The sequence below is a fragment of the Eleutherodactylus coqui genome, chromosome 8 (genome assembly GCF_035609145.1).
Source record: "Eleutherodactylus coqui strain aEleCoq1 chromosome 8, aEleCoq1.hap1, whole genome shotgun sequence".
In the NCBI taxonomy this organism is placed as follows: domain Eukaryota; kingdom Metazoa; phylum Chordata; class Amphibia; order Anura; family Eleutherodactylidae; genus Eleutherodactylus; species Eleutherodactylus coqui.
This window is the reverse complement of record NC_089844.1, coordinates 115,362,688-115,385,454: the sequence shown is the minus strand read 5'-3', so window position 1 is coordinate 115,385,454 and position 22,767 is coordinate 115,362,688. Positions and strand designations below refer to the sequence as shown.

At 43.9% G+C, this 22,767-nt stretch overlaps 1 protein-coding gene across 2 annotated transcripts in view; it reads left to right on the top strand.

The window, feature by feature from the left end:
* The window catches only part of TMC7 (transmembrane channel like 7), a 42,698-nt gene extending 23,383 nt beyond the window's left edge, over positions 1-19,315 (top strand). For both annotated transcript variants that reach the window (XM_066576250.1, XM_066576249.1), the window contains 11 exons: positions 1,517-1,662; positions 3,629-3,776; positions 6,515-6,688; positions 8,302-8,459; positions 10,093-10,210; positions 11,094-11,191; positions 13,359-13,542; positions 14,593-14,723; positions 14,806-14,961; positions 16,025-16,103; positions 16,200-19,315. In XM_066576250.1, coding sequence (XP_066432347.1) covers positions 1,517-1,662; positions 3,629-3,776; positions 6,515-6,688; positions 8,302-8,459; positions 10,093-10,210; positions 11,094-11,191; positions 13,359-13,542; positions 14,593-14,723; positions 14,806-14,961; positions 16,025-16,103; positions 16,200-16,262 — 1,455 coding nt within the window. In that variant the 3' untranslated portion in view covers positions 16,263-19,315. The remainder of the gene's footprint in view (positions 1-1,516; positions 1,663-3,628; positions 3,777-6,514; positions 6,689-8,301; positions 8,460-10,092; positions 10,211-11,093; positions 11,192-13,358; positions 13,543-14,592; positions 14,724-14,805; positions 14,962-16,024; positions 16,104-16,199) is intronic.
* The last annotated feature ends 3,452 nt before the right edge of the window (positions 19,316-22,767 follow it).

Genomic DNA, 22,767 nt, shown 5'->3' with positions numbered 1-22,767 from the left:
CCAAAATCGGTTCAGCCATGAAACGGTAACAGACGGATATGCATTTCTACCGTAGTATTAGTATGGATGGCAGCTGTACACATATATACATTAGATATCCAGGTTGGGCTGTCTTCACACCTGCGTTGGGCATTATACTTTTCTGCTCCATTCGGAGAACAGGAAAGGGGAATCCCCACAGTCAAACAGCTCCGTCTCTACGTAACCGGACAGCGCTGGGCGGACTCCATTGACTATAATGGGGTCTGCCTGCTTTTGGATGGAGGAAGAAGCGCTGCATGCAATGCTTTGGGACGGATCTGTGACGGAATCTCTGGCCGGTGGTTCCAACACAGATGTGAAGCAGGCCTTACCCCAGCATGGTCAATAACCCTGTATACAGGAGATGTTTTATAGTGATATTGCCATGCTGGTATAACCTGGGTATTTCCAGTAAAGGTTTGCACCCTTTACACGCAAAAAACATGCATGTAGTTTAAAATAAAAAAACAAAACACATGTATTGTTTAAATCCACATGCGTTTTTAATGTTATTTTAAGGCCGCTCTCACACCGACTAGTTTTTACCGCGATTAGCGTGCTGTCCTAAGCGCCGCACTAATCGCGATACAACAATCCCATTAAACTTCAACTTCAGGCCTTGTAGACCTGCGCTCGAACGGTCTGTTTTATTTTTCTGCGTTTTCCCTTTTTTTTTTTTTTTTTTTTTTTTTATGGTTCAAAATGTATTTTATTCAATTTTCATTTTAACAAAGATAAAGCATGTATCATCAGGGGCCAGCAACTCTGGCCGCATTACAGCATCAAATCACTTTTGTATTATTAACAATGAACTGTTATTAACTACCTTCTGTCTGGTTCTTGGTTGCAATCAATACAATACACCTTTGAGATTTTCTATGAACCATTTAGTATTGTCAACTTAATATAAAAGGTGGTATAATTGTCAAGTATGACTCTAGCAGAATCTAGAGTAAGGTAACGAGTAAGAGAGAAGTAGAGTTAGAAGAGTAGTATAAGATGGATAGGCAGGGGGAGGAGAGGGGGGGGGGGAAGACTGACCTGGCAATCCTTTCCATTCAAATTTGTTCTGTTTGCCTCTAGTTATCCTGGGGTGTGTGGGTCCTGGTTTTTTATTTATTTTTTATTTTTTTTAATGCACTTCATCACCCAATGCTGTGGTTTCGTGTGGAACACGTGTGAGAGTGGCCTAATTGTGGTTCAAAAATGCAACAAAAACCATGAACCCAGCCTAAGGGGCTTCAAACAAATTTTCACGTAGTCCAGGAAATTAGTCCTGTTTAGAAAGCTTACGCCAAGAGGCTAGATCGTGTATGTAAATGTATTTTGCAGCTGTTTGCAGTGCGGTTTAGGTATGTGTACGGGTACAAATGGAGGGCAAGGGACCCCAGCTGAACTTGTGCACCCGGGCCCCTGAGCCTTTCTTTAGTTACGCCCCTGGTAACCGTCTGACAACTAGTAGTAATTTCACTCTGCCAATCTTCTTGTCTTTCAGGGTTTCCTTGAGCTCACTTACCTGTTCTATGGATTTTACACCATAGACTCCGTCACTGTATACAGCTTTAAGTATAGTCTCCCACTGGCCTATGTTCTAGTCACCATTGTCTACTTGCTGTTAAGCATCTTCTGGATCGTAAAAAGGTAACGTTTTATTAATGTATTCATTTTGATGTTTTGTAGAAGACATTCAATCCGTTTTTATGTATCAATGCTGGGCCGCAGTTAAGGTGTGGCCAGACATGGCGAATCGGGGAAATCTGCAGCGGCAAAAACGGCACCAATTGCTGTCATTTTCTGTTGTGGATTTTGGTGCAGAAGTGCAGTATAATTGCACCAGATATCACCCTCAGGGCTTAAACACATGACAGTGTTTGCAGAGCTTTTTGCAGCTGTAATTTTCAATCGCTTCGTTCTCACGGGCGTGATATTCCACGTGCAAGAAAAATTGGGACTTGCCTTATCTTTCTGCCACAGATGTTTTATATGTGCGAGAAAAGATGGGTCTTGCCCTATCTTTCGGCTTTTTTTTTCTTTTGCGCAATTAAAAAAACAAAAACGCTTCACTGGTTCATGCGCAGGTACACTGCAGGGAGCGTATTTTGCGTATGCACCTGTGTGTTTAAGCCCTTAGTATTGCTTGTGGTGGAAAATTGGCATTTACGCTACTTCTGGACATGCCCTTTTAGCAGTTCTGCCTCCATTGAAAGGTTGCCCCTGTCCACAAGATAGGGAAAAAGGGATTTGACTGCTGGGATCCCCACCGATCCTGAGAACGGAAGTCCAGAAAGTGACAGAATGAATGGAATGCCGCACCGTTCATTTCAGTGGGACTGCCAGAAATATGGGGCTTTACCTCCCCGATCTCTGGTAGTCCCTTTGGAATGAATGGAGGGGTAGCATGCATGCATGCTTGACCGCCGCTCCTTTTATTCTGGGACTTTCGGGGGGGGAAGGGGGGGCAGGTAGCTTACTGCACACAGAGTTGTTGTTGAGTAACTAGCTGTGATCCCTCTACAGACTGCACGTAATCTGAATGTAGAGCTGTGTTTTCTATAAACTGTTCAGTCCAGAGGGAGACTAATATACCGCTAAGGTCATCAGCGCTTGTGCAGAGCATTTAGACTAAAAGACATCGCTGACTTCTTGCTCAGCGCTTCACCTTTTATGTGTAGTGGGGAGTGTTTACATACAACAAGAAGCCAACAATAGTCAGAGGAAAACTATCAGTCAGCTATAAACTACCGCAAACTAATAGTGAGGTTTTTTTTGTTTTGTTTTTTTGCATTTGCACTTAATGAGCAGCTCTCTAATTCATTTGTTTGAATGAATTTTGATTGATAATTAGGTGTAAAGCCCCATTTACATGCAAAGATGACCACTCAAAATGTGTCCAAAAGATAGAGTGACAATTTGAGCGATCATTTTGCCTAAGCTGCTAATGGGCGCTAATGCCCATTAGTAGCTTATTGGCTTCATTTGCATGTAAATGAGCCTCCCTGAGCTGTATGCAGAGAACAGTGTGTGGTGTGTTATCTGCATACAGCTCCATTGTTCTCCAGCAGCTGAAAACCACGTTAGCAGGGACCGCTATTTCTGTGAGCACTGATATCAGCTGGCCGGCCGAACTATGGATCTTAAAATCAACATAAAATTCTTTACATGCAACGATTATCGCTCAAAAGACATTGTTTGAGCGGACTTTGAGCGATAAACGTTTCATGTAAATGGGGCTAAAATGGGTCTTTAGACCATGACAAGATGCTGGGAGATGGAGGTTCTGCTGTTTTACAGATGGGTCATATTTTACCTTTGAGATCAGACCACTTTTTGCCCTGCACGACCTTAACCCACTGAACAGCTGCTCTTCTTCTCTTCACACATGAAGCCCATTGTAAAGTAATTCACAGTGTACATTACGCACCCGGATGGCACGGCCCACTGCCAGATCACATCGCTAAAGGAAAAACTCCTCTCTACTTCTGGCTTCTGGCAGATAGTCCATGATTCAGTGCGGTACCAAACCCCTTTTTTTCGTTTTGGGTGAGTGGTACACAGAGGTGGATTAAAATGACTACATGTAGATTTTGACACTTTGCGTTCTTTCCAGGGCGGTGGAAGGTTTTAAGCATAACCTTGTCAGTGATGAAGAGAGATTTCAGAGCTTCTGCAATAAAGTATTTGCTGGCTGGGATTTCTGTATTAAGGACCAGTACTACGCCCGACTGAAGCACAGCAGTCTGCTGCATGAGCTGAAGGTGAGCGGCTTGTAGCCATCCAGCCTCTATGTGCTGATAGACTGCATCGTGGTCTCATTTAGAGATGAGCGAGCATACTCGATAAGGCAAACTGCTCGAGCGAGTAGTGCCTTATGTGAGTACCTGCCCGCTTGTCTTTAAAGATGCGGGTGCCGGCGGGGGAGAGCGGTGAGTTGCGGTGGTGAGCAGGGGGGAGCGGGGGGGGGGGGGGGGGGAGAGGGTGAGAGAGATCTCCCCGCCCCCTGCAGGTACTCGAATAAGGCACTACTTGCTCGAGTGGTTTGCCTTAGCGAGTACGCTCGCTCATCTCTAGTCTCATTACATTTTGACATGCTAAACCATGGCTACATGGTAACTGACTTTTCAAACAACTGTTTTTTTTTTTTTTTGTTTTTATATAATGGTCGGTGTTATAATTAGAGATGAGCGAGCGTACTCGGAAAAGCACTACTCGCTCGAGTAATGTGCTTTATCCGAGTATCGCTGTGCTCGGGTCTGAAGATTCGGGTGCCGCTGCGGCTGACAGGTGAGTCGCAGCGGGGAGCAGGGGAGAGCGGGCGGGAGAGAGGAAGAGAAAGATCTTACCTCCGTTCCTCCCCGCTCTCCCCTGCAGCTCCCCGCTCCGTGCCGGCACCCGAATCTTCAGGGACGAGCACAGCGATACTCGGATAAAGCAAATTACTCGAGCGAGTAGTGCTTATCCGAGTACGCTCGCTCATCTCTAGTAATAACTATTACAACTGCTATTTACTTTCTTGACTAAATAACCTTTATGTGCTGGAAAATCCCTCAGGCTCTGGCCACTGGCAGCCTCCCTTCGTCTTAGTTTGCGATCCACTCCCTGTTGCCACGTGTTGCTGATGACGGCAAAACAGGAAAATATTATTTACAGTTACATCCAGCCCATAATTAAAAACCTTGTTTGTATTTCCACTTATTACAGAAAAGTTTCTATCCCCAGATATTCCAGGACTGGTATTAGAATAGCGCCACCTGCTGTATCTATTAAAGAGCCGTTCTGTATCTGGTCCACCTTGGTAAATGATCCAAGTTGGTCACCCCAACTCTGTCTTGCTTCTCGGCAGTAACGCTGCCTCTCTTACACTCGCTCAGCATCTCTTCCGACATCAGAGGAGATCCTGCCACGTATCCAGTGAAGCAGAGAGGGAAGCAAAACAGAGCAACTGTGGCCTCCTTAGAACCATTACTGAGGTGGACACAGTAGAAGCAGCAGGTGGCGCTATTTTAACATTTTGGCCTGGAATATCTGTGGATAGAAGCAGTTTTTTGTAATAGGTGTAAATACTAAAATGTTGTAATTTATGTGCTGCATGTAAGTATAATATTTTTCTGGGACAACCCATTAAGTAAAATGCATGGATTGCTTGGGAGGGGGCAAAAAATATATATAGACGTGTATTTTTAACTATATTTATCCTTCCACTACAACCTAAATACTTGCCTGCAAATCTTCACCGTGACGGTCACCATTAGGGCCTGTTTACACAGAGCAGTTATCATGTTCAAAATTGTTTTTGATCGATAATCCTTCAGTGTAAACAGGCCAACCAATCAACGACAGACGATAATTCACACGGTGCTTATTTTTCACAGACCTAAAAATCATTGTTCACTCCCTCTTAAGTCGATAAATGTAAACCATGATCGTTCAGTTGTTCACATTCACTGGTACACTGCCAACCATCGAGTGAGCAAGCATATGATCAAAAATGTAAACTATTTTAACACTTTCCAATCCACTGTCTGACGTCTGAAGACATTAGGATTTAAGGCTGTACAGCTCTGATGTTGGAAGACGTCTGTCAGGGTTCTCTTACTGTATATTGCCAGCCTCTCTGCTGTCGGAGCCTATCCAACGTGTCACCTCATGCAGTACTGGCTTTAGCCAACAGATAGCGCCGTTGTATAACGGCAGAAAAAGAGTAAGCCCCCTAGGAAAACCAGGATACAAATTGGATTGGCAGGCCAGGAAGCGCTCTCCCACCACTGGCCTCCGTTCACAGTAAGCAGACAGCCGTGAACAGGATCATGGGAATTTGAACAATTCTGAACGACAATCATCCTGATTAAATGACCCCTAACTTTTGCCAAAAAAATAAATCTAAATCTGTATCAACTGCTTCCAAGGAAATGTTTAAAGGGATGTTGCCAAGTTATAAAGTTGTCTCCTATCCACAGGATGACTTTATGATTAGTGGAGGTCTGATCGCTGTTTCCCACCAATCCTGAGACCGAGGACCCTGGATGTCTTAGTACAAATGGGCCGGAGGTTGCACTTGCAGGCCCCAGCTCCATTCATTTCCAGGAGCTTTGGAGATTGCTGACACTCCCATTGACATGACTGGAGCAGCATGCATGCATTACCTCCACTACATTCATGTGGGGACCTTCAGGACCCCTATTCTTGGCATCATTGGGGGTCCCACTAATTATAAATTTATTCTGATGATAGGGGATATCTTTATAACTCGCCACAACCCCTTTTTATCCATCAACCCAGTTCTCTCAGTGGCAGTGAAGCCGCAATGTGTGGCTGCTCACTGCAGCCAAACCATGCACACCCATGCCACCAATGAGTGACCGTACAATTGGTCACAGCAGGCAGGCAGGATTTGGGATGCTTGTGGCACCAGACAGTGTTTCCCTTGCCCTAATGCAACTGTCCAATTAAATAATTATAGATATTTAGAAAATTGTCTTGTTTTTTTCCCCTACAGACTGATTTGGCAGAAGAAAGATTGCGGCACCGGAAGGAGAAGCGAACGCAGCGAGAAACAATCAGAATCTATTTATTGAGAATTTTCCTAAACCTGATTGTCATTTCAGTTTTGGGGTGCTGCTTCTATGCGGTCTACTTGGCTACAAGCTATTCACAAGACTATAGCATTACTGTGAGTATCCAGGCACGGCTGCTAGGATAATGAAGAGTGATCAGATGTCGTGCCCTACTCTGATTAGAGCTTGTGCTCACGGGATTGATGCCATGTTTACTCCATTCATGTAGCCCCTTCAAGCATCACACACAACTAATCCATGGGCTGTACCCATCAATTGTGTAGTCTTTCTACCCTTCGTGGGGTCCATACTGGATAGGCTAAATATCATGTCCAACTAGTTAGCTTGATGATGGTGGTGCAGGAAATACACTGAATGGTCTCTTGATTAGAGACCCCCCCCCTCTTTGAACCTCCTTTGGCCTTTAGAACTGCAGCAATTCGTCATTAAACAAATTCCATCAGGTGTTGAAATTGTTCTGCAGGAATATTGGCCCCTGCGGACAGGAAACATCTTGTAGTTGCTGAAAATTAGATGGAGGTGCTGACATGCTCTGACCAGCTGACAGCAAGGGTTCATCAATTCATGCTGCTTGTGCCAATTTATGACCTCCCATCAGCACTGTGCAACAAATCTGGATTCATCCGACCAGGAGATGTTTTTCTACTACTTGCTCATACAATTTTTGCGCCTTTTTTTTTTTTTTTTTTTACCCCACTGCAGCCTTTTCTCTTTCTGTTTTTCTTAGACAGCAGTCATGCTGGAAATGGTCCTCTGCTGTTTATAGCCAATCCGTGCTAAGGAACAACAGTTTGTGTGTTTCAGATATCCAAATAGATTTAAATAGCAAAAAAGTACCCCCGCGCTCCAGAACCAAGACACCGATAATAAACTAATATTTTACTTTATTGCAACGCGTTTCGGCAGTACATAGCCGCCTTTCTCAAGCAATACATCAATTTACAAACATACATCTTTATAAACACAAACAAATTAGTCTTACTTACAAACACACGATCATGGAGGACGACGTATCTTGGCATCATGAGGTCATCATGTGATGCTATATGAAGCTTATAGCGTTACATGATGACCTCATGATGCCAAGATGGCGCCGAGATACGGCGTCCTCCGTGATCGTGTGTTTATAAACACAAACAAATTAGTCTTACTTGAAAAAGATGTATGTTTGTAAATTGATGTATTGCTTGAGAAAGGCGGCTATGTACCGCCGAAATGCGTTGCAATAAAGTAAAATATTAGTTTATTATCGGTGTCTTGGTTCTGGAGCGTGGGGGTACTTTTTTGCTATTTAAATCTATTTGGATATTCATAGCCCTACGAGGGCTTTAACCCCGGGACGTCCCTCCAAATACTTGGGATTGTGGACCAGGAGACCTATCAGTGTAAACGCAACAGTAAAGGACCATTTACACAGGACGACTGGCGCTCAAAATTCATTCAAACGCACAAAATAAAGTGATAGTTGTCCCGTGTAAACGCAAAAAAGTTGTTGATCATTTGTCCACTTCTCGTTATTGCTAACTTGAAGCTTCACATAGAAGGTGAGCGAGAAGCCCGCGATCCAGTCCTGTTCTCTGCCTGTAAACTCTCTGCGCGAGTGCTAACGACCTTAGCGGTGATGCGAGCGCAGTCGTTTATACAAGGTATACAGCCCTCAGAATGAGACGACATTAACAAGTATATTTCTCTTGTGCCCTATTTCTAGATGAACGCTCAGATGGATGACAGGCTCAGTCTTGTAGTGGAGTATCTTCCATCTATTGTAATCACAATTGCAAACTTTATCACTCCAATCGTCTTTGAAAATATTGTACGATATGAAGACTATTCTCCTGCGTTTGAGATCCGCTTTACTCTTATCAGGTGCGTGAACCTCTTCCTTTTATGATGACATGACACCAGTAACACAACTGTGTTACCAGCCATCCAACATCCACCATGCAATTTCTTCCAAAATAGTTTTTATTTGATTTTCAAGAAAAATCATACAAGTATAATGCAAAATAGGTGATCTTCATTACCATTGCAATAACATCATGTTTCACTCATAACATTTTCCAGTTATACAGATATGGAAACATAAAAACAAGCATCAAGATAAAACTTATATATCCACCATGCAATTTGAGTGATAGTGCTGTACTGCAGTTCCCTGAGCAGCCACTAAACCAGTGTTGGAGCCCCTTAATCCGCAGGGTCCCTGCAGATCCCAGCATATATTAGTTATATACGATCACCTTAAGAGATGACGAAAACCCCTTAAAAGGTGAGACTGCTCTGGGGTCTGCAACTTCACCTCGTGGAATATATGGCCAAAAGTTTTGAGACTGACACAAATTTAGGTTTTAACAAAGTTGCTGTTTCACTGCTTTTTAGATCTTTTAGTCAGATGTTTAGTCAGTACAATTATAGGCATTTCATAAGTTCTTAAACTTTTAGTGACAAATGCATCAAGTTTAGGCAAAGACTCAACAATTACAGAGTTGACTTCCTTTTTTCCAAGACCAATGCAATTCGCCCTGCCATGCTGGATCTGGGCTTCTGGGCCAAATCTTACTGATGTCAGCCCATTATTGCCTGATTGGTGCTTGGAGTTTATCTCAGTCTGTGTTTTTGTTTCAGACCACTTTTTGAGGATTGATCATTTGAGGAAATCCCTTTACCCCAGTGCTCTGCAGTCCAATCCCTGTACTTTCTGCAGAATGTCAGTCTGTTCTTAATGATTTTCTCGGAGAAAGCGGCTTCTTTGCTGCCCTTCTTGACCCCAGGCAGCCTCCACAAGGCTTCATCTCGCTGTGTGTGCGGCTGCACTGTCACTTGCCTGCTGCCATTCCTGAGGGACCTCTGTACTGGTGTTGAACCAAACCTGTAGCTGAATCCTCTTTAGGAAATGGTCCTGGCATTTTCTGGCCTTGTTTTGGGTGCACTGAAGTCTTCTTCACAGCAATTGAACCTCTTTCCTGAAAGTTCTTTTATGATCCAATAAATAATTGCTTTAGTGGCAATCTTTCAAGCCACAATGTTCTTGCCTGTAAAGTCCTTTTGATGCAAAGCAGTGATGACTGCATGTGTTTCCTTGGAGGTAACCATGGTTAGCAGAAGACAACTATGATTTCAAGCACCATCCCCATTTTAAAGCAACCAGTCTGCTCTTATAATTCAGAGTGATGTCAGCCGCCTTGTCCTCCATTAAAACTTTCTACCTAAGCTAATGAGAAGATCACTGAAATAATGTTAGCGGGTCATTTTGTGCAAAGGCTGAAATTCGGTGGTAATGGGGTTTTTGTGATTTAAGTTATTTTCATGGCAGGAATAATTGCAATTCATTGTTTTTTGTCTGATCATTCTTCATAAACAATCTAGAACTAATGTAAATTGCCACAAACGGAAGCCGACAACTTTGTGAAAACTATCATTTGCATCGGGCTCAAAACGTTTGACCAGGACTGTATGATCGGTAGCTAATATTGTTGTACCTGGTTTGTGACTCTTTCAGGTGTGTGTTTGTTCGGTTGGCCAGCATTGCTGTACTGCTTGTCTCTCTATGGACTAAAATTGCTCTCTGCTCAAGACAGTCTTGTGAGCCTTGTGGATATAACCATAAAGACTATGCGGTAAGTCCTCCTCTAACTATATAATATGTGGTGCATGTGCTTTTCATGATTCACGGGGATCTGAGCGCTGGGATTACGGACACTGTACAGCTTTAGGCTGGGTTCATACAGGGCGGATTTGCCGCGGATTGCCGTTGCATATCCGCACTGCGGCAAAACCACTGCGTTTGCAGTGCAATGCAGCACAAATGAGTTTTGCCAAACAGCTGTTCTCAGAGGACGGATTTTTTTTCCCGCACAGCCGCAGTGCGGAAATGCAACTGCAGCGCGATTTTAAAAGATGCAGCATGTCCATTCTTTGGTCTTTTCCGCAGCACTTTTTTGTCCATAGACCTCTATGGACGCAGCCAAGACTGCACCAAATACACGGCAAAAAGTAAAAAAGCGCTGCGGAAAAAAACGCTTGCGGATTTTTCCGCAGCAAAATCCACAAGCCCAAATTAACCTTTGAAGCGGTTTTGCCACAGAAGCAGTTCTTCTGCGGCAAAACCGCAACGGAAAACCCGCGGCAAATCCGCCCTGTGTGAACCCAGCCTTAGTCCGGGAGCTTTGCTTGGTGTTGAATTCAACCCCATTCAGAAAATCTCTGCAGACTGGAGATAAGCAAATTGCTTTGCCAGTAAAATTGAGTGTCGACGCTGACAAATCTACCCTCCATAATGCATCTACTCGCAGGTTGGTTTTACTCCAACCAGACCAGGTCCCCAGAGAGCCGACTGCTAAACTGCATCTGCTTATTGACTGTGCCATACTTCAGCACTGATCTCTTCTTAGCATAGTTTTGTATAAGAGGACATTTCTTGTTGGTCCTTTTTTAATGTGTGAGTATGTACTAATGTTATACCTCTCGCTAGATCTGAATTATTTTTGTCTTTTTGCACAGTGTTGGGAAACCAATGTTGGACAGGAAATGTACAAGCTGATGATCTTTGACTTTTTAATAATTTTGGCAGTGACCATATTTGTAGAGTTTCCAAGAAAGTAAGTCTTTTTTTCTTTTATTCAATTCATCTGCTTCTTCACTTATGCTTTTACTTAAGCTGACCATGCACCTTGGATAGCTGTTGGTCGAACACTCGGTCAAGCATACAAGTGTTTTCATTGAGAAGAGGAGAATAAGCCACTGCCTGACTCCTCCGACAGAGGATTGATTATCCCTCTCGGGAACAAAGGAATGGGCATGATAACCTCCAGTATGCCCCTTATTTCTCTGGACACTTGCCATTGGGTGAGAATCTGGACACCCACATACACACTATAAAGTTGGTTGGTTCCGCCAACTTACATCTAAGGCTCTGTTCGTATCTACATCAGTGCTTCCATGGCAGATTTTGGTGTGTGTGTGTTTCTTTTTTTCACGAGCTAAACAGAACTGCACGCAGTGATTTATTTTCCCATCAAAGAACCCATAAAACCCCTCATAAGACAGTGTGGCCCATTAGTTGCCTTTGGGGCCAACGTTGTGGCTTCTGTTATAATCGGCAACCACGACAGAGATGTGAATGTAGACTATTGCGCATGAGCACCTTCAGGATACCTGCATGTTTATTACCATAGAATGAAGGGACGGGCAGCTGCCAGTCACTTCCTGTATGGCCGAAATGCTTGGTCTTCGTTTCTGTTAACATCATTCAGCATATAGACTTGTTAAGACCTTTACCAAGATGGCATCAGTGGTTGTCTGCGAGTCAAGACCCTAGGTTAACTGACTGCGCTATTATATCCAGTGTAAGGCCTAATGTCCACGGGGTTAAAATCCGCAGCGTTTTTCCCGCACTCGGATCTGCGCCCCATAGGGATGCATTGGACACCCGCATGTAGTTAAGTACCTGCGGACGTCATTTTTCCCCTCAGGCACGGATCCGCGTGCGGGAAAAAAAATGGACATGCTCCATTTTAGTGTGGGGCTCCCGCGGTGACGGCTCCCTCAGGCTTCTATTGAGGCCTATGGAAGCCGTCCGGATCCGCAGGAGACCCGTACCATAATTAAACTCACCTGTCCTTGACGCTGTGTGTCTCCCCTCCGTCGCGGCCGGATCATCTTTCTTCAGCCCGGCGGATGTGCCCGGCGCATGCGTGCGGCACGCTGCCCGCGGGCCGAGCACATCCACTGGGCTGAAGAAAGAAGATCTGGCCGCGATGGAGGGGAGACACACAGCGTCAAGGACAGGTGAGTTTATTCCTATTTTCAGGCCTCATGTTCCCGGGAAAGGAGGGACCCGCTGCGGGATTCTGCATGGAGAATCCGCGGCGGGCCTGATTTTCTCCGTGGATATGAGGCCTTAGGCTGGGCTCACACGAGCGTAACATCACCGTGTATTACACACACAATGTTCGTGCATGTGATACGCAGGTGGTCAAATACATTGCCATACGCTGTATCGCTTACATTTGCGTGAAAGCATTGTGTAATATGAGAGCACAATTAAAGGAGGCAGCATGATCTATTTTGTAGCCTACTACGCGCAAGAAAGCCCAATGTTCCCTGAGGTCACATAATCCGCCCATATGCAATTACATTGTGTGTGGGCGCCGTATATACGCGCTGTTGCAAAGCGACAGTGCAGGAAGCGTTAAACTAAAAAGAATAACCAGGAAGACTGCGTGTGATGGTGTGCGTGAGATATGCTGTAATGCGCAGTACAGTATCTGCAATATGCAGCGATAGGCCGGCTCCATAACAGCTAAACCCTTCTGTGACTCCTGCAGGGTTTTATGCATATGGCCTTGTGAGCTCGGCCTAAAAGACAGGAACGGCAACTATGTGAGACTGGGATCTCTTATATTCACCCTATGGTGCCATCCAAATACCATTCCTGGTTTCTGCTCCGATGTGCTTTTCTGCATGGCGGCCGGAAGACTGGACAAAACCAGTGCTGGTTTGACTAAATGTGTTCTGGAACCAGTCTTGGGACCTCGGCACATTGAGAACGTTTATTGCCTTTTGAACTTACGACAGTGATTTACATATATTACAAGCACACAAAGTTTTATCCTCTAGCCCCAACCAAGAACACAAGGGAGAACTGGTAAAAAGCTTTGTCCTCAGGGGCCATGCGGCTGCTGTCTCTGCACAGATGAGGAGAGGGCTGCAAGCCTACAACCTGATGACCGCCTGATGGAGTCCTAACTGCTCTCTATCTTTTAGGTTACTGGTGACCAATCTGTCATGGAAGCCATTAAAGTGGTGGGGTCAGCAGGAGTTTGAGATCCCTCAGAATGTACTGGAGCTTGTGTACGGACAAACAATCTGCTGGATCGGAGCTTTCTACTCCCCACTCCTTCCAGCTATAGCAACTATGAAATATTTTATAATATTCTATGTTAAAAAGGTAAGTGATCAAAACGGCAAAACCTGGGGATTACGTACAGTGTATCCTTAAATGGATCGTCTGGTTATTTAAAGCCCAGCTTTCTTCCCCACGCCCTCTCTTAGGGTGGTCTCTCCTCCCCTCGTATGCCAGTGCCCCTTTTTTTTGTATCTGTGGGACAGTTCCTAATACGGTGCACTTCTCCAGCCGGTTTCCTATATATTTTATTTTTTCCTTCAGGCCGCGTGGTTTTACTGAACCAGTCATCCAGACTGTGATAAAAGCTAGGTTTTCATCCCATGCACTTTTTTCTCCAGGAAGGTTTTGACATGGGCTTCAGCCTCAGTTGCCTGAATGGTCAGGAAACTCGTCATTCTTTTGCCAGCTTCCTGTGGCATTGAAAGGGGCCACCCCCATTTCATTTTCATAAAGGTCTTTGCCCTCTTACTTTTATCCTCTTTTTCTGTGTATTCTATTTGCCCTATTTTTATTAGTAATGTATTATATTCTCCATTATTTGGTACACACCCCCATCCCAGATGGAACGCAGACGCTACTTCCACCCTTAGGCCACTCTCACATATCCATTTTTTACCGCAATTACTGCAGCGTTTTGAACGTCCTTTTCATGCAAATTCCAGGGTGTGAATGCTGCTTGCTCTGTCCTGGGCACACAGCATCTAATACCGCGCATGCGCCAACTGCCAAATGAACTAGAGAGTAATGGGCAGAATTATATGGCATAGTTGAAGAGGGACTAGGACATCTCTTGCGCTGGAAGAAAAGCCAGCATAAGGGCTCATGAGTTGTAAACGGGAGAGGAAGTGGAAACCACCACGATCAGAAGCTGCCGCTGTAAGTAAAGCGGTTGAGTGGTGGCGAACAGAGGAGGACGAGTAATGTGATTAAAAAGGTACATCGTTGGCTTTGTGAGTGGCGGAGTGGTCTGGAGAAGGTTGTGTTAATCATTTAGTTTGATTTAGTAAACTCCTTAAACACGGATGGATTTCTACAGAATGGCTGTTGGTTATTTTTTGTGTTCACTCTTCCCCATCACTTCCGTCACCACAGATTACTTTGATGGAAAACTGTAGACCCGCGACAAGACCTTTCCGTGCTTCGAGCTCCAACTTCTTTTTCCTGGTGATACTACTGATCGGCCTCATCCTTGCCTGCATTCCTGTGGGTGTTGGCATAGCCTAGTAAGTAGGACCTTTTACTTCCACACCTGCAGACTATGTCCATGCAGTACGTGAAACAAAACGTATGTCTTCTATCCCGCAGTTTAAACGCATCGAAAGCATGCGGCCCCTTCATCAATTACAACACCTCCTGGGATATCGTACCGGATACTGTGAAAACCTTTCCACATGGCCTGAAGACCACCATTTACATCCTTTCCTCCGAGTCTTTTGCCGTTCCATTTTTCCTGCTCACATGGTAGGTTTTCCAAAGCGTTTTTACCTGTATGTTACTTCTAGGATGCTGGATTCAAAACTTTTCTTTTTTCATTGTGTGCAAAAGAATTGTAAAAGTTTACATTCTCAGGACTGCAATATCTCATGAACAAAGTGTCAATTTATTGGAGATTCATCCATAGAGAGCCTCCAGGTATAAAACTGCCGTTTTGGCTGGAGAATTTCTTTGATAGGCGTTTTCTGGGACGAGGCTGTAGTTAACCTCCTGTACTGTGCCGGCCAAGGTGGAAGAGTATATCCATTGAGTCCATGCTTTGGACAGAAAAATGTCTGTTTATGCAGTTGCACTCTGGGTTTCATGGCCAAAGCACTGCACAATGTCCTCTAATCTCCACCCTGCTGACAGTGACACTCTCGCGATGAACCGGCTGCATCCCCAGCGAAACGTTTAGTCCATAATGGGGGATGCGGCATTAGACAGGGCGGTCCTGGTAACACATAGGGATCTGTAGGAATGGTCTTGGGTGTTGTGCGCATTGTGTGATATTGCATCTCCCAACGCTGATTATATATTTCAGCGAGAGGAGACCAGTAGCTTGTGACTGTCATTTAACCCTTTCCAATCCAATTTGTATCCTGGTTTTCCTAGGGGGCTTACTCTTTTTCTGATGTTATACAACGGCGCTACATGCTGGCTAAAGCCAGTACTGCATGAGGTGACATGTTGGATAGGCTCCGACAGCAGGGAGGCTGGCAATCTACAGTAAGAGAACCCCCAATGGATGTCTTCCAACATCGGAGCTGTACAGCCTTAAACCACAATGTCTTTGGAGGTCAGACAGTGGATTGGAAAGGGTTAATGGTTGCATTAGTTCTGCACCCCTCACTGCTGGCATCCCACTGGCCCGTGTTATGACTAGCGCACTGTAACACCTCGTCTATAGCGTTGACTACAATGTCCGATGGCAGCCATGACATGGTACATCACTAAGTCGCAGCAATGGCCATAGCATAATGGTAGTCTAGAACAGAGGAAGAATATGAGTAGTAAGTGTACTAGAAGATCCTGTGTTCTTTCTCTACAGCTTGGTCATGTTCTACTTCATCGCTCTGGCTGGTGCCCATAAGAAAGCGGTGGAGCAGTTGCAGGAGCAGCTGGCCATGGTAAGCAATGGCTATGTATGAAGTACAATGATGACGATGTAACGATCATCTCTGTGTTGTGCACTAAGTAGTTTTCTGTGTTTTTTGGTCTTTTAGGCAAGCAGAGATAAAATGTTTCTAATCCGACGCCTAGCGGAAGCTCACAGCATCAGTATCTAGCAACGACCTGGGGAATACACCCAACAAAACGGTTACTGCTGGTACAAGAGGCCACGATGTTATGGAAGGATGCACTTTATAAAGTGTATTATTATCTAACAACTGTATCCTCCATGAGTACAACATTTACGTGTTTACACATCAAGACTGCATGTCAAATCACACTATCTCTGACTATTTACAATGGAAACTAAATCCCCCTGGCCTTACGTTGTACGCAGCCTGTGCTGTAGAGCTGGGACAGCGGGAGTTAAGAAGGGGATCTCGCTGCTGTAACCTGTGCGGGAACCCATGCATACTCCTGCAGCTCCACCACCGGTAATGCCTAAATACTTTTATTTCAAAGTAGGTTTTTGTAAGCGACCTCTTCAATGAGACGTTATGTAAAGCAGTACCTAACTGTTGGCCTACAGTTTTGTGTATTTTTAAAGTAATATTTTAAGCACTTGTCCTTTTTTAAGCAATTTTCTTTTTATGGATTTTGTTTACTTTTGTACCTTCTTTCCAACACGAAACCATCCGATGGGAAAAAAAATCTGCATGTCAGTGTAGCGCTGGAGCTAGGCTTCTCACTAAATAGTAAGAGACGGCACTTCTAGCAATTTTCTACTATAATTGCATTAGTATTGACTTTTTCTGGACACCCTCTCGAGGTATAGATCTTACCGCTTATATGTGGTCAGGGGCACATAGACCCCCTACAGACTACTGCAAAACGCAGCCAGTAGTTGGCCGGAAGTGTTAGAATCCTGCTGCTCATTTCTTGCCTTTAGCTCCGGTTCTTAAAGGGGTTTTCTGGTTTACAAAAGTCTTTCTCCAATACCCTATAAAGGACTTCTGGGTTAAGAGGGGTCACCTGTTCAGGATCCTCATCTCTTGGGCAGAGCATCTGGAGCTCCGGAGAAGCCGTTCTGTCCTGCATTACACATAACCCATTGATGTGAATGAGCACTTTGTAAGGCTCCGGTCTAAATTGTTTCCATGAGGCTGTTTATACATGCAGATAAACTGCTTACATTGCGTTTGCTCGATCATTCACTGTAATGGTGAATGCGAATGACTGAAAGATCGCTGTTTACATGCGAGCAATGATTTTCATTCCTGCATAAAATAAACGATAAGCGAACAAATTATCGTTTGTCACTCAATCGTTGGCCATGTTTACGGTAAACTATATTCACACAAGCCAACAACTTTTTATTTTTATTTTTTTTATTTTTTAGAATGGTTCCATGTAAAAGGCCCTAGCGTATGATTTTGTCCTGTGGGGGCACTGCAGGGAAACTGAACACTTACTGCCATGTTTCCTCACAGATCATAGCTGATCCCTGGAGGGTCCCAGCAGGGGATGCTTTTTGATTAGTCTATTATCAATGAACCCGTCTAGCAAGTAAAGGCTGTCTAGAGAGGACAACCCTTTTAAAGACCTCTACTGAAGTTCTCTTTCTCAAGAGGCCATTAAGTTGGCTATACGTTGCCCAATTCAGCTAGTCATCTATGTTGTGGTTGAGAATTTCTTCTTTTTATTCAAATGGACATTTTTCAGTATTCTAGATGATACATCAGTATGTGGAATAAATGTGGTCACTGCTCCGTATATACCTGAGATATCTCTGGTTGCAGAAGAGCATCTGAGCACAGGCAGATGTGGTTTGCGGCGAGAGACCTTTGTCCATAGCATCCCTTCAGCTAGACCTACATGATGGTGGGACAGCCAGTATTACAGCCTATGCGCCAGTGTGTGAGAAAGATGGCTAATCTGAATAGCCTCATAGGCAATAGAGTGTCTGTCTATAAAATACATGCACCCATTATACAGACTTCTGAATAAGGCCTAAGACTTACTTTGGGCTTGTTGAGAGTACTCCTCCCCCCCCCCCCCCCCAAAAGAAAAAAAAAAACACGGGTAAAAGAACTCCCATCTTCTACTTGTCCCACCAACCTCTAGCTGGGAACTAACAGGAATGGGACTTGGCTTGCCTGGTCTCCACTGCAGACAAAGTTGTTCGGAAAGGCTCCTGATAAAGTGGCCCACTCCCTGCCAACTTTTACTTTTAAAGGTCCTTTTAAGAACTTTTTTCTTTTTTGTAGGTAATGATATCAACACTGCCTGATTGATGGGGGTCCGCTACTCGGCAAGCTTACCCATCAGCTGATTGAAGGGGCTTTTGCACTCGTGCTGCAACTTTTTCAGTGTTTAGATCTGAGCACGATCCTGTTCATTCTCAAAACGCTGTATTATTTGTAGTGTCCGTTCAGAGTACTGCAGGCGCATCCCATTCACTCCATAAGGACGAGCCTGTAGTTTGTACTCAGAATGTTGTATTATTTGTAGCGGCCGTTCTATGAACGGCATCCTGCTCCGATGTAAACCGTGAAGGGGATGCTACACTCGCACAAGCACTGTTGTTCCTTCAGTCAGCTAATCAGTGGGGGTCCCAAGTAGGGAACCCACACTGATTTAGATATTGACAGCTTATTCTTAGGGTAGGCCATCAATTTTTAAAGGCTGGATAACTTCTTTTAACTATTGAACGGCATTAACCTTTTACGTGCCAATGTTCCTAAATTGGATCAATAGTTTACAAAAACAACAAAAAAATAATTGGTCTGTGAAAGGTTAATAAGCCAGCTGTTACACTTATTGCACTAACCTGAGATTAGTTATCGGCTTTTATGGATTTTAATGGATTTTCCACTTGACTGAAAATATTCAGCTTTAACTGTTTTGTCCAATTTACTGGGAAATGCACACTTGTGAATACGGGGCACTTTATGTAGTGTGTGTTGTGTTTTCTATGTCTCTGCTATATGTAATGTACATTAATGTTTTCCCAAAACACTGAGAGAGCCAATTTGCACAAAGTAACAACACTGGAAGCTTAAGAATAAGTCATTATTACAGTTTTTCTTAGGGTAGGGGTTGTTTTAAAGAACTTGTTGTGTTATTTTTTAACTGTTTGTGTCGCTAAAATATATCTGGATAAAAGATACTTACCACTGAATGCCAAAGAACATTATTGTTATGGAATAAAATCTATTAGACATTGTCATGTCCTTGTTATTTATGTGAAGTGATAATCCAGTCACAAGGCTACGGTTTCATTCAGAGCCCCGTCACTGATTTCTGTTAACATCCAGGAACCAATAACCCCGCATGCAGTGTGGTTGCATCCTGGAAAGTGCCTGACGTTATAACGGGAGCTGAATGGACGACGCTAAAGCCAATGGGGTCTGCACAGCACCATTAGATACCATTATAGCACTGATGATTTGGCTCCAATGATGCTCACATATGAGTTATGGATCCTGTTTTTAGGATCCGGGCTTGCAGGAATCAGCTGATCACCAGAGATTCTTCCCTTGTGGAAGAATACTTTAGAAAGGGTTCACCTTCTACGGGACTGAGTGCTCTATATAAGAACTCCACCAAGGAAATTAAACATTGCTGTATTAGGGCTCATGCCCACATCCATGACTAGCTCCGCAAGCAGAATACTGCAGCAGAGTCCATCACGGCGCTCCCCCAAAGACCCCATACTCGCCTCCCAATCCGCTGCGCAGCTCCAACATGACGCTCCGGCAACGTCATATGACGCGGTGGGCGGGGCACTTATTCTTGCTATACTTTCGCTGTGCTACAGCGGAAGCATAGTGTGATGGCTGGCTTCTATTGACTACAATGGAAGCCGTCCACGCGTATTCCTGCAGCAAATAGGACATGCTGCGGGTAATTTCACGCTGTGAACATTCAGCTATTAGGTTCAATAGAACCTAATAGCTGCGGTGAAGTGCCGCTGAACTCCTCCGGCCGTGGGCATTAGAGCTTAAAAAGTAAAGTAACATTCCACAGCACACCAGTGTCTAAACTTTAAACTAACATCCCCTTCTCTCCCCCCCCCCCCCCCCTCTCCAAAAAAAAAAGTGGTGCCCATATTATTTGCTAGGGACATCATCTCCACAATTTTCTCTGAACTTCAATTTCTTTCAAAAAACCCTTTAAAAAAACGATGTTACAATAATATATTTCTGCCAAGAGAGTCCAATATTTACAGCTGTCACAGTTGGGAAGCCATTGCTGGAAACGAGAAAGCCTCCCAACCCCCCCGGTTGGGGAGCATTTATTATTTATCTAAAGCATAACTGAAGGGCCATTTACACAGGATGATTATCACTCAAAATTCGTTCAAATTAATGCATTTAAACAATAATTGTCCAGTGTAAATGCAACAAATTAATCATTTACTATTCGTTATCAGTGACTTTTAGTCAGCATTAAAAAAAATTGGTGGATCGCAGGATTCTTTACCAGGAGGTGAAGCGCTGAGTGAGAAATCCACGATCCAGCGGTTAAGTATGTCAGTCTAGATGCTCTTCACGAATGCTAATTACCTTAGCGGTGACATCAGCGCTCATGCAGTCGTTTAGATGACTGTCATCACATCTAAATTGGACAGGAGACTGATAATGTGACCCCACTATCCATGCTGTAGGATGGCCAAGCCAGCAGTCACTCATATTATAGATCCTTCTTGTAAACCACTCATCCCTAGAATGGTTTTGTAGGAAGCAATGAAAATCACAAAAATGTTACACACGTCGCACTTTTATTTACTATGCATACAATCTTCACTGCATTGACCAAATACTGTTTCCCCAAAACTAAAACCGGGTCTTATAATAATTTTTGCCCCAAAAGAGGCGCTAGGACTTATTTTCAGAGAATGTCTTATTTACCCTGCAGGCTCTATTCAGGTCTTTTCTGTTGCTTTTTTCAGAGCCCCGACGTGATTTCCGCAGTTCTTGGCCACCCACACAGGATTACTTCCTGGCTAGGGAATACATAAATCCCACCTCCTCAAAGCAATGGCTGTGATTCGTTCTTTGAGCGCTGCTCAGCGCTCAACACTATTCAAAGCCATTGTTTCGTGGCGGCGGGATTAATGATTATCAGAAAGTGATCCTGTGTGGGTGGTCAAGGACTGCAGGAACCACTCTGGAGAGCAGCGCAAAGGACCTGGACCAAGTCTGCTGGGTAATGTATTCCTATTGACTTTTTTTAAATGAAATGTAACTAGGACCTATTTCTGGGGTAGGGCCTACATTTCAAGACTCCCTGCAAAGAATGAAAAATCAGACTAAGTCTTATTTTTGGGGAAACTAAGGCAAAGGATGCAACATGGCTTGTTTTGAAGCAGGTACTAAAATTGTAGTTTATCATTCATCATGCTAATAAAGGGAGAAAACATAATACAGAAATGTTTTATCCGGTTTAGGCTAGCTTCACCCTGGCGAGAAAATTGCATGAGGGTCATTCCATGTCAGTTCAACCAACGCTCCCGGTCGACCATCTCAGATTTCAATGAAACTTTGCACAAAGATAGACCCTGACCCTAAACTAAGATAGCCAGAATATTAGGCTTCAAAGTGCTTTGGTTCACGAGCTACAGGTCTTAATCTAGGGGGTTGTCATGTGATTACAGCGCGCAACCTGAAAAAAGTGGCGATTTCAATCCATTGCCAAGCCAGTTCCAATGACTCTAGAGCAATGAAACTTCACACACTAGGAGAACTTTTGGTGCTGAATCCAGCTCAGCTCCTCAGACTGCCACTCTTATCATCATTCTGCCACCATTGCATGTCAAAGTAGCTGAAAAATTCTATCGCGCAAAATAAAACTCATATTTTAAGCAGTAATAACTCATAATCAATGCAATCCAACTCAGCTCTGAATTTATCAATGTGTACTCCATAGAAATGTTTCTCATTATTCCCATTATGGACCCAAAAGGATGCATAGCTCTTAAGATACCATGAGTCAAAAATGGCAAAAAACACTTTTTTGCAAATTTTTCCCTTTTTCAAAGGCGAAAATCGGAATGTACTCCATTTTTATTTTTTTTTCATTTTTGTTCTATTTGGAAGAGAATTTTTTGCTCTACAAGATTCGATGTTTTTCATTTTGTTCCCAGACCTTCTAGATGGGAAAATATCAATGCCTGTGAAGGTCCTATGCACTCGCGGAGGTCAAATAATAAAATAAGTGTAAGTTTTGCATGGATGTATAATTAGTTTAGAAATCATGAGAAGGTAAATTATTTTTGGAATGAGACAACTTTTTGTGCTGAAGAAACTTATGTGATCAAAAATTGCAGGGCGAGTTCAGGTGAGCCACAAGCTTTGGGCTAAGATGGTCAGAATATCATTGAGTGTTGCATAATGATTGTGGTAGATTACAGTGATGCATCAATTTTGGCAGGACTGGGCAACTTATCACATATATGGGGGAGTCCAGACTTTTACCTGATAGATTGTGAGGGAATGGGAGATCATGTTGTCCCTGGGGATAAGTTGTCGCTACCAGAGCGGTTTGATAGCAGCTTTTTCCACTTTCCCCATAGAAAACAGATGAGTGCTCAGCGAACCAAGCGCTCGTAGATGGAGGGGTTTGGAGAAATGGCTGTCAGCCAAACAAGCGCTCATCCACCAGCTATTGAAGATACTG